The 12,500-nt window shown below is 44.8% G+C and overlaps 2 protein-coding genes across 2 annotated transcripts in view; both read left to right on the forward strand.

The window, feature by feature from the left end:
• The first annotated feature begins 6,435 nt into the window (after positions 1-6,435).
• LOC133023224 (keratin, type I cytoskeletal 13-like) lies at positions 6,436-9,242 on the forward strand. Its single transcript, XM_061090194.1, has 6 exons — positions 6,436-6,611; positions 7,252-7,334; positions 7,883-8,039; positions 8,140-8,301; positions 8,809-8,934; positions 9,015-9,242. The coding sequence occupies exons 1-6, from the start codon at positions 6,441-6,443 to the stop codon at positions 9,240-9,242; spliced, it is 927 nt and encodes a 308-aa protein (XP_060946177.1). The 5' UTR covers positions 6,436-6,440.
• A 2,769-nt stretch (positions 9,243-12,011) lies between these two features.
• LOC133023223 (keratin, type I cytoskeletal 13-like) overlaps positions 12,012-12,500 on the forward strand; it is a 1,880-nt gene continuing 1,391 nt past the window's right edge. Inside the window, exon 1 of the mRNA XM_061090193.1 lies at positions 12,012-12,392. Coding sequence (XP_060946176.1) covers positions 12,012-12,392 — 381 coding nt within the window. The remainder of the gene's footprint in view (positions 12,393-12,500) is intronic.

Genomic DNA, 12,500 nt, shown 5'->3' on the forward strand with positions numbered 1-12,500 from the left:
TGTGTGTGTGTCTCTCTGTGTGTCTGTGCGTGTGTGTGTGTCTGTGTGTGTGTGCGTGTGTGTGTCTGTGTGTGTGTCTCTCTGTGTGTCTGTGCGTGTGTGTGTGTCTGTGTGTGTGTGCGTGTGTGTGTCTGTGTGTGTGTCTCTCTGTGTGTCTGTGCGTGTGTGTGTGTGTGTGTGTGTGTGTGTGTGTCGGCTCCATGTGATTGAAGGATCTGTTCTCGATGTTCTGAGTCGACAGAGTCGAGCGTCCTCACTGAATCTTCTCAGATCTAAAGGCCGTAGCATGCGTCTGTGTTTTCAGGAACACACAACAACACAAGCGCAGGAGCCCATTGTGTTGATGTGTGCGTTGCCCAATATTGTAACTATACGACAAAGCTACGCAAGCCTCACGCAGCCCGCAAGGCTGTGATTGGTCTGCTAACTACATCCTGTCCGGAGTCACATTTCCGGTTTCATGCCCCAGAATACCGGCCCTGACCCTAACCCATAATACCCTAACCCTAACCCTAACCCATAATACCCTAACCCTAACCCTAACACATAATACCCTAACCCTAACCCTAACACATAATACCCTAACCCTAACCCTAACCCTAATCCATAATACCCTAACCCTAACCCTAACACATAATACCCTAACCCTAACCCTAATCCATAATTCCCTAACCCTAACCCTAATCCATAATACCCTAACCCTAACCTTAATCCATAATACCCTAACCCTAACCCATAATACCCTAACCCTAACCCTAACCCATAATACCCTAACCCTAACCCTAATCCATAATACCCTAACCCTAACCCTAATCCATAATACCCTAACCCTAACCCTGACCCTAATCCATAATACCCTAATCCATAATACCCTAACCCTAACCCTAATCCATAATACCCTAACCCTAACCCTAACCCTGACCCTGACCCTGACCCTAATCCATAATACCCTAACTCTAACCCATAATACCCTAACCCTAACCCTAACCCATAATACCCTAACCCTAACCCATAATACCCTAACCCTAACTCTAACCCATAATACCCTAACCCTAACCCTAACCCATAATACCCTAACCCTAACCCATAATACCCTAACCCTAACCCATAATACCCTAACCCTAACCGGCCTGCAACTCCAGGAAGGAGATCTCGGCTCACGTTGTTTTGCAGGACGACGAGTGTACGAAGCTCTGGAGGAAGATCAGAGACAAATTTGTCCTCCAGTAAACGTCTCTGAGGAGCAGCAGGACGATGTGAATAAACAGTCCACGACGACTTCCACACACAAAGAAGGCGTCTCTAAGGTCGTCTTCGACAAAAAACGTCACTCCGCCTAGTGGTGTGACGATGAATTGCTTTGCAACACGCGGTGGAGAACCATAAAACCATTAAAACGATTCCGTCGACACAACTGTTTGAAAAGCTGCAGAAGCATGAGCCGGCCTTGAGGATGAATCGGTCATTTTACTTCATTCACACTCTCACACTCTCACACTCTCACACTCTCACACTCTCACACTCACACACTCACACACTCACACACTCACACACTCACACACTCACACACTCACACACTCTCACACTCTCACACTCACACACTCTCACACTCTCACACTCTCACACTCTCACACTCTCACACTCTCACACTCACACACTCACACACTCACACACTCTCACACTCACACACTCTCACACTCACACACTCACACACTCTCACACTCTCACACTCTCACACTAACACACTCTCACACTCTCACACTCTCACACTCTCACACTCTCACACTCTCCTGCTGTCTAATCTGCTGTGTCCTCAGCATGTGTTACTGGAGGACTCCAGTAGGTGGCACACCATAGAACTCAGAATAAAGATTGCGTGCGGTGAACTGAACAAAGATGTCGACACTTGGGAAGATAAACACGTTGCTAATGTTATTACATTTCATTTAGCAGACACTTTTATCCAAAGCGACTCACAATAAGTGCATCAACCATGAGAAACAAACCCACAACAACAAGAGTCAAGAAAGAACAATTTCTTCAAGAAAGACAAACTACAAACTGCAAGAAGTTTGTGACATTAAAGTGATACTAAATTGTTAGTTGAAACTTTTATTCAAGGTGTAGTCGTAAGATATGTGTTTTTAGTTTGAGGCGTAAGATGTGTAAACTTCTGTAGTCTAGGTGTGAGATGATCAGGGCCTGGACCAGAACCTGGACCAGAACCTGGACCAGATGATCTCCTGATGTTGTGCAACATGAATCTACAGGAACGTGTTGTTGCAGTAATGTTGGCAGCGGGGGGGGGGGTCGACTGTCGAGTGTCACACCCAGGTTCCTACCAGACTGAGTGGGGGGGAAACCACAGAGTCTTCTAAGGTAATAGTCGGGTTGTGGGTGGGAGGAGCCTCTCCCTGGAAGGAGAAGTAGTTCAGTCTTGTTGAGGTTAGTTTCAGGTGCAGACAGAGAATCCTGCTGCTTCCTGTGATCCAGGGGAAGAGAGAGAATCAGTTGAGTGTCATCAGCGTAGCTATAGCAGCCATAACCGTATCAGTCCTGCCACAGGTTCATATCCATCGTCTTCACTTGCCCAGCCTGATGGGACGTGAAGTCCAGGCTCCATGGGGGGGGGGGGGTCTCCTCACAGAGACGTGAGATGTTGCTGCTGGTGAACGTTTCATAAATTGATAAAACAGCCTGATATTCAGATTCGTACAGAAACAGATTCATTTACACCACGTCTCCAGCTTGTGAACGATGTAAGTTCTCCTCTGAGAAGTTGAGTCATTTTCTCACCGACTTCTATAGAAACTACCAGAGGAGTCGCTAAATGTGCTCTGTGTAGTTGTAAATGTACAGAATAAAATAATTGATAATTTGACTTGTTTTCATGGAAATCCAAGTCTTACAATGAGAGACAAAACTCACATTTGTCCTTATTAATTTAGCCTTGAACCAAAAAGATTAAAATTAGGATTGGCCTGAGTCTAAATATCTTTCAAAACTAAAATGAAAGCTTTGTAAAGCCACAGTCGTGAGTGACCACCAGGCATTCATGATTAACCATGTTTGTACCACAGCCAACACCTGCAAGTATTTCATTAATGTTTTTTTAGGGATGAACATATTCTCAGGAGACAAGGTCTGTGATTCAGATAAGCCGAAAAATGTATGAAATTGGTCATTACACAGAAGACAGGTTTCAGAAACCTTCTGGAGTCTAGGTTAAGTTTCTATAAACAGTTTAAAGTGTCTCCATGGTTACTCATGGTACAGATGACCTCACTCTCTCGACTCGACAGTGAACGCAAAGTGCAGACGAACGATGTTTATTGTACGTGAACAGTCATGTGACGGAGATTCTTCACAGTTCAGCTTTTGTTTTTGAATTATAAACTTCAGTATTGCATTGATTGTGACATCTAGAGATTATAAGTCAAATTAAAGGGTTGTTTATGTTTGCACTTTCTAAATATAATAAATATAATTAACACGTTTTACTGACAATTATATTCAAATATATGAAATAACCTGGACGACAGCATTTGAGAACATTATGTCCCGACAGATTCTGAACGTAGATCAACACATTGCAGCAGCGTATCTTCATTGATCTGAGTGCGTGTTTCCACACATCAAACCATTAACTGACAGGTTTATGATTCCAGCTGCACCTGCGGCGCTGATGCTTTTATTTGTGCAGCTTCGTCACGCCCGTCCCCTGCAGCTGTAACGTGTCACATGGAATCAAAGCTAGAATGCCACTCACACAAACACGCTCAACGTCAAGGTGAAATGAAATGATTATTTATAATAAAGGGGTGAGGGCGGGCAGGGTGTTGTACATACCTGTCAGTTTCTCCTGCAGGCTGAGAGCGGAGCTGGATGGTGGGAACACGCCTGCAGCTGAATTCCACCCTGCTCCACCCACACTGCACAAAACAGCAGAAGAAAAACACTTAACAATAAATCAAAGACCTGATGAGCTCCAGGCTCCGTTCGTGCCTCTCATGTAATAACCTTTATTACATCGTTACACCCTCTGATGATTAACTGAGGCAAACTTCATACTGGGAAAAAACAATTTGATCTGAGTTCACCTCAGTTTGATGAAAGTCCGATGTTGATATTCAGGGTTTGTGTTTCTCCTGTGAAGCAGCACGAGATCGTCCGGGTCAGAAAATGTCTGCTTGTAAAGATTCACAGGGGAAAATAACAACTTACATGTTGCACATAGAGCAGGTGAAAACATATAATTAATGATTAACAAAATGAGGCTGAGAAACTGTCGGGTAAATAAAATCCAAGTGGCCTCGGCGCCTAGCTTCTCTTTGTGGCTGCAGATGAAAGCTTGGAACTCGGGTCAGGCCACGAATCCTGAAACTGCCTGTGACTGACGACGTGTCGGTCATATCGGCAGAAATGTTCATTTTCATTTTAATATTGGCCGATATTGATGACAGACATTATCTCAATATCTCAAGATTATTTATCTTTAAGAACATTGGCTTCATATTGTCAGGTTTTTCTCTGTACACCATAATATCGACCACTGATAAAACTGATAAAAAACATAAAAAAATCATTAATACAATTACATTATTACTGTTATACTTAACTCTTATAGCATTTAATATAATATTTTGATATAGTATTATACAATTATGTTACAGATAATATAGACTATACTTAGTGACATATATAAAAATCTTATATTCTATAAACATTCACAGTCACATATGCAGTCTGCTGTTTTTAATCTATTTATTAGACATTAGACATTTGTCAGAGTTGATGTCTGATTCCACACTGACACTCTTTTTATCCTCTGATGTTCACGTTCAATAACTCTGATGATGAAACAAGAGAATAATGAATTTGACTCAGCCTCAGAGCAGAAACGCCACCGACGCTGAATCAAGGTTTAAGTTTCTTCAAAACTTGAATGAAATATGAACATTAAATCTTCCAGAGGTCTTTTAACTGTAATTGTCAATGTGAGGCTCCGCCCACACTGATACCTTTTAATTTTAATACACATCCCTGTTGCTATGGTTACGCCCGGTGGAGTTCCCAGCCTCTGGGTCAGAAACCGGTGTAAACTGGTCTCGTTTCAGTTTGAAAACTCTGGGTTTGTGTTTGAGTCTGAACAGAAACTGAGACTTTATTAAACGATGACGCAGACGTTCTCTTCCTGATTGGTTCTCATCAGTCACATGACTCGACTACGAGCGGGGAACACAAAGCGTCACTAACACTTCCTGTCAGTAGCACTTCCTGTCGGTAACTGTCGGTAACACTTCCTGTCGGTAACACTTCCACCCTTCGTCGCTTGGAGAAAAGAAATCCTTGCTCTGACTTTTCACCATCACTGTTACTAAGCAACCAACTACAGAGACAATCTACTTCCTGTTTACATCTCATGACCAGTGTATGTTCATGGGCTTGGAGGTTGTTTTTGTTGTTGTGTTGACGGAGAATATTAAGTCGTCTGCGTAGAATCGACGCTGTCTTCTGATGTGTGGATGGAGACTGATTTAGTTTTTAAATGAAAATAATGGATGAATGTTTAAATATGCAAATGAAACGATGTTTTGTAAAAAATATGCTCGTTGACATAAATCAGAGCAACGTAAACTGAATAAAAGACGGTTTGAAGGAGTTGTTTTGTCTTCAGCTTCTTTTCACTGAGCTGATTATCGTCTCATCTCCACCAGATTTAATCTTGAATCCATCGTGACGCTGAGACTCTTTTCTCTCCGCAGCTGGGGGACTGGACGTGATTCTTCATGTTGGGAGTGAACTTTAAATCAATGGTTCCACCTAAACGTCCTCCAGGTCTAAACTTGCTTCACCTTTTGATTGTGCGTTTGATGTGAAGCGTGGGCCTGAAGATTCCTCTGTGTGGATCCAGCAGGTGAGTTTAAGTGACGGGTGGATTCCACATTTCTCAGACACACCCTCGGCCAAATTAACCTTTGTTTCATGAGTCAAACTAGGACAAGTGTCTCCTCCCAGGTTTGGCACCAGCTCTCCATCCTACACCCTCCTCCTCCCTCCTCCTCCCAAATGGATCTAACGGTATAAAAGATCTGCCGCTCACTGAGCTCTGCACTTGCTCCACTCCCGCTGAAGCAGAAACACCTCGTCCTTTAACCCTCATCTCCAGAATCATCATGTTCAGTGGAGGTGGCAGCAGTAGATCAGTGTACGGTGGGGCTGGCGGCCAACAGGTCCGAGTCTCTGGAAGCTCCTCCATGTCCAGCATGCGCTCCAGCAGCGGTGGTGGTGGCTTCAGCTATGGAGGAGGCTATGGAGGAGGCGGTGGAGGAGGCGGTGGAGGAGGCGGTGGATTCGGAGGTGGATACGGAGGTGGATTCGGAGGTGGATTCGGAGGTGGTGACGACAACCAGGGCGTTAGCGCCAACGAGAAGGCCACCATGCAGAACCTGAACGACCGCCTGGCCACCTACCTGGAGAAGGTCCGCAAGCTGGAGCAGGCCAACGCCGAGCTGGAGCTGAAGATCCGACAGTTCCTGGAGAGCAAGTCCTCGCCGTCCTCCCGAGACTACAGCGCCTACTACGCCACCATCGCAGAACTGCAGGGGAAGGTAGGCTCCTCTCTGACACGTGGTCACATGACATCTTCTTCTGTCACTTCCATCTTCTCAAAAAGGTTCTGAGAGAAAATCCACATCTGAAAACTCACGATGATAAATTATGAGTTAGTGTTAGGAGCAGCAGCACGTCTGCGTGAAGAAATATTGATATAGATTCTCTGAAGGATGTGATTATCGTCAATCAGTGAATCTGAATATTTCACGTGTTGCATCACTGGGATTAAAAGTGTAGATCAGACTCGACCAGTCTCTGAGTTTCCTCCAAAGAAAAGATAAATGAATAGAAAGAAGAGAAGAAAGTAAATAATAATAATAATAACAAATGACATAAGAGTAAAGACCAAAGACTTGCTGATGATTGACAGCTGACATTCCTCTGGGCTTTAAGAGCCGGTTCGACAAGAACAAGCAGAGACGACGTGTCATGTGATCGAGGTTTAACCACGAGAGACAACCAACACTCACACTGAAGGTCACATGTTCCCTCGTCAGGAATCCTCTGTCAATCATTTCACGATCAGAACGTTCATGTTAACACTTTCACCATTTTCATTGAAGAATCTGAATCTGATTATTTCTGTGTTGACGCTGAATTCAAAGTGACAAGAATCACGTTCTCTTCACGTTCCAGATCATAGACGCCACCAAAATCAACGGTGGCATCTACCTGAGCATCGACAACGCCAAGCTGGCCGCCGACGACTTCCGCCTCAAGTGAGTGAATCCAAACGTTAGTGAAGTAAAAGATCTGAAATCCAGAGCAAGGGTGACGTCATCTTTGGATCAGAGGAGGGAAAGTAAATCACAGCAAATAGAAACGGATGATGACGTGTTTACTCAGATAATTATTAAAAAAGAGGAAAGAAAGAGAGGAAACAGTTTCAACGTCTGTTTAGGATCATTTATCTTTAGTCTTTAAAGGAAACAGATCATTGTAACGACTTTAAAAATGATAAAACATCACGTTCATCGCTGCAGCCTGATGAAGTCTGCTCTGATTGGTCAGCTGATTCAACCCAATTAGTTATTTTTTCATTTCATGGAAACAATTTTGAACATATATAGTTATATTTATATATATATATATATTATAACAATAGCTTTGTAATGAAGTCTCTGATGACGTGAGCACAGACCAGTTGTGATTCCTTCAACCATTGGTCCAACAGTCAGAGACAATCAGATTCTCACTTCCTGTTTCATTCAGCACGTTTGTTTGTTAGAATACAGAAGTTGAACTCCGCCTCCTGTCCGATGTTTAGGTTTGAGAACGAGCTGGCCATGCGCATGTCGGTGGAGGCCGACATCGCCGGGCTGAGGCGAGTCCTGGACGAGCTGACCATGTCCAGAACCGACCTGGAGATGCAGATCGAAGGCCTGAGGGAGGAGCTCATCTACCTGAAGAAGAACCACGAGGAGGTGAGTCGCTCAGGTCGCGTTCAGCAGATCAGAACTGGACAAACACCAGACATGTCCACACAGTCCTGACCTCCATCTGCTTCTCCTCATTGGTCTGCAGGATCTGATGTCTGCCAAAACTTCGATGAGCGGCCAGGTGAACGTGGAGGTGGACGCCGCTCCTCAGGAGGACCTGACCAAGGTCATGGACGAGATCAGGGAGCACTACGAGGCCGTCGCCGCCAAGAACCGCAAAGAGCTGGAGGCCTGGTTCCAGTCCAAGGTGAGAAGGAGACCAGCTGAGGTTCTACGCTCACGTCTCTGTCGTCTCGAGACTCGTAACCATGAAGAGAAACAACAGAAACTAAGAAGAGATTTAAAAGGGTTAGGTTCATAAAACATGAGTTTGTTCTGTGAGATTAAACAGTGAACGCAGCTTCTACTCGTTTAGTTTCTCGTGACGTGCTGAGACGTTTGTCCTTCAGTCCTCAATGTGTCTTCTGACTCTGAGATGGTCTTAGTTCAAATTCAGCTCTGAGTTTGTGAACTTATCTGACTTTTAAATGCTGCTCTGAATCTGTGTGGGATCAGAATCTGAAGATCTGTTTCCCATCGTCTGATCTGGTGGAAGAGGGACAGATATTGTATTTTTCAGTATGAACAAACGGTGCAATCAGTCAGTTCAAGTGGAAACTGAGTCTCTAGATGTTTTTGTAGGAAATATAAAATGTTTTTAAAATGTAAGTAAATAGGAAGTTCTGACGTGCTGTGGTCTTTTGGCTCCTCACAGACAGAGTCTCTGAACAAAGACATCGCAGTCAGCACCGAGACGATGCAGACGTCCAGGTCCGAGCTCACAGATCTCAAGCGGATGCTCCAGAGTCTGGAGATCGAGCTGCAGTCGCAGCTCAGCATGGTAACGTCCCATCTCAGAAAACACCTTCATGTTCGGAGGCCATCAAACAAACTGACCCGTCTCCTCTTGGTCTCCTGCAGAAAGCCGGGCTGGAGGGAACCCTGTCTGAGACGCAGAGCCGCTACTCCATGCAGCTGGTGGGCTACCAGAACCAGGTGAGCATGCTGGAGCAGCAGCTGGTGCAGCTGAACGCTGACATGGGGAGACAGTCGCAGGAGTACCAGCAGCTGCTGGACATCAAGACCAGGCTGGAGATGGAGATCGCAGAGTACAGGAGGCTTCTGGACGGAGAGGGCGGCGGCAGGTGAGACGTCTTCATGTCCTGCAGCTCAACGCTGCCTGAAACAACATTACCTCCAAAATATATGAACATTAAATATATTTCCATCACAGAACCAGATTTATTTTACTAATCTGAAATTACACTGAGATTTCGTGAGATTTTTATCTTTTACTATTTTCATGCCCGAAATGCTCAAATGGGTTTGTTTGACCTGAAACTTAATTTAAACAGTTTTTGTGTTAAATTCTGGTTTTAATTATCTTTGAATAAAATCATGTTTTACTCAAATTCAACATCTTTGACTTTTGATCAAAAAGGATTCAGAAACATCGTCATCAAGACATTTCAGTTTCCTGTGAAATTTACTAAAGTAAAAAAGATAAAAATAATACTGACGGTTTCAGAAAGCATCAAATCAGGCTCAAAAAGTTTGACTTCATGAAATGATGAGTTTGGTAAATCTAAGCTCAGACATTCAGCTCTAAATGTTCCTGTGAGACAACAGAGACAAATCAACAGGTTCTTCATCCTTCAGGAAGACAGACATCTGAATATATTTTTTTTCCTGCCCTGTAGCGGCTCCGGCTCCGGATCCGGCTCCGGGTTCGGCTCCAGCTCCAGCTCCAGCACCACCACCTCCACCACCACCTCCACCACCGCCGTCACAGCCCCCAAGACCACCATGAAGAAAATCGTCACATATGTGGAGGAGACAGTTGATGGAGAGGTGGTGAGCAGCACTCAAACCATCACTGAAGGCTAGAGGGCACCAGCAGGGGGCGCTCTCACTGCTCCCACCCAGATATAAAGAGTTAAAGGTCTTTATTAAAGTCTGCTGAGGTGCTTCATAAAACCGTGTCTCTTGTCTTTTTTAATTCAACTGCAGTTCTTGTAATGGCCACTAAGTGCTGCACCATCACTCGAGGGTTGATGATGTTCAAGAACAAATAATCTGAATCCAAGTACAAATGAAGACCATGAGTATATTTATATCAATATATATGGTTGATTTTCACCATTAAAATCCTCACAGAGCATTTTTATTTTACTTTTAATTCTGTGAGGTTGTTCTTTTTCATTGAGTTAATATTTCAATATTTCTAAAAAATCTGCTTCAGTGCTGAACATGTCGACAGTTTAGAGTTTGAAGTAAAACTTTTCTAAAAAAACAAGAAAAAAAAAATTCTAATCAAGGTCACTTCCAAATATGCTCTGACTGAAAAATGTCCTCACTTTGAACAAGGATTTCAATCAATCACTTTTAAAACAAAATATTGTTCCCAAATCACAGTTTGTCTCATAGAACAAAGAGCAGCGTCCTTTGATCTCAACTCAACTAATAACTCAAACTACAGAGAAACGTTGTTGAAACCTTTACTTTAAAAAGTGTGTTAGCTTTCAAACTAAAACGTTCCACATTCCAAAAATAAACATTTCTTCACCTACATAAAAAGTCTTTACTTTTCACAAAGATCTTTCTTAGAATATTATGACTTTGACAAATGTCCACACATCCCACAAAAACGTTATCACTTCCAAAATCCGAAAAAGCCTCAGTCCCCTGGTGGTCTTCATGAAGACGTCTTGGATTCAGAACGTTCTCTTTCTCTTTGTTGATGAGAGCAACAAACATCTGGATTTATTACTGTCGTCTACTGAGTGATTCAATAACCTGTTCGACATCACAGCCATTGTTCTTTATCTTCTGGTTTTAGAAGGTGGTGACGTTTGTAGAAGTTTAAGGAAATAAAGGCATTATGTTATTAAAATCATTATTTCAGACTTTGAACTGGTTCACACCTGGTGAGGTTCAGAGCTTCAGACTCTACACTTCAGTCTGAAGCTCTGAACACCAGGTGTGAACGGTTCCTCAGAGCAGAAGAGGAGTTCTGGGTCCGGATCCAACTGAACCGGGTTCTGTTCCAGAGTGAAAACACTTTGTTGGAGAGTTTGGACTTTTGGACCAATCACAGGAAGCAGAGACAGAATTAAAGAGTTCAGGTCGGACGTGAACGAACCAATCAGAGGCAGCAACAGACGCATGAAGCTTCGGCTTCGGTGAGAAGTTTAACGTGAGAATTTGTTTCACAAGTTCATCCATTGACTGATCTGTGTTTCTTCTAAAATAATAAATGTAGCCCAAAAAGATATTTGTGAAATAAGAAGAATAAAGTGAGAAACAAAGTAAATACTCAGTTACTTCTGAGCGATACTTTTACTCTTGTGTTGCTTTCAGATCTGAGATCAGAGCGACTGGAAACCAGCTGAGCCAGGGAGGGGGGGGGGCTGCACGGACACACAAACACACACACAGACACACACACACAAACACACACACACACACACACACACACACACACAGGTCTGATCATGCAGAGGAATCCAGGTGAGGGTGGGATGCAGGGTGGGCCGCAGGGGGGGCCAGAGGGGGGCCGGAGGGGGGGACAAAGGGGGGGGGGGGTCGAGGGCCCTTGACAGAAACTCGTGGAGCAGAGTGGAGGGGGGGACACAGAGGGGGGGGAAGCAGATTCTCCTGAAGTGAACAGACGAGTCGTTGTGCAACAGACCGACACTTCACATTCCAGCTGTGATTGGCTCCTGGTTGTTTGTCGTCCGCTGGTGCGTTGTGTGTTTCTTAGCCTGAGGCGTGTGTGTGTGTGTGTGTGTGTGTGTGTGTGTGTGTGTGTGTGTGTGTCTGTCTGTCCCCCCCCTCACTCTCCGGAGCCATATAAGCAGCCGGCCTCAGTCTGGACCACATTCCCTCCTTGCACCCGCAGCAGGCCACTCCTCCACCATGTCCTTCTCTCGCTCCAGCTTCTCCTCCGGCAGCCGCCTCGGCTCCATGAGGTCGCCCAGCGTGTACGGGGGGGCCGGGGGCTCGGGGGTCCGCGTCTCCAGCATGTCCGCTCCCAGAAGCTTCTCTTCCGGCGCCGGCGGTGCCGCTGCCGGAGGCGGCTTCAACCTGTCGGACGCCGTGGACGTCTCCGACAACAAGAAGATGGCCATGAAGAACCTGAACGACCGGCTGGCCTCCTACCTGGAGAAGGTGCGCAACCTGGAGAAGGCCAACGGCGAGCTGGAGCTGAAGATCCGTCAGTTCCTGGAGAAGAAGACCAAACCCGAGGGCCACGACTGGTCTGCCTTCAAGGTCGTCATCAGTGACCTGCAGGACAAGGTGAGAGCAGATCCTGAAGCTGCTTCACTCAGAGCTTCTTCAGGAAGAAAAGAAATGATTTGTGGTCTGAAGGTTCAGCAGCTGAGTCAGAAGTGATGAGATGTTTCC

The sequence above is a fragment of the Limanda limanda genome, chromosome 17 (genome assembly GCF_963576545.1).
Source record: "Limanda limanda chromosome 17, fLimLim1.1, whole genome shotgun sequence".
In the NCBI taxonomy this organism is placed as follows: domain Eukaryota; kingdom Metazoa; phylum Chordata; class Actinopteri; order Pleuronectiformes; family Pleuronectidae; genus Limanda; species Limanda limanda.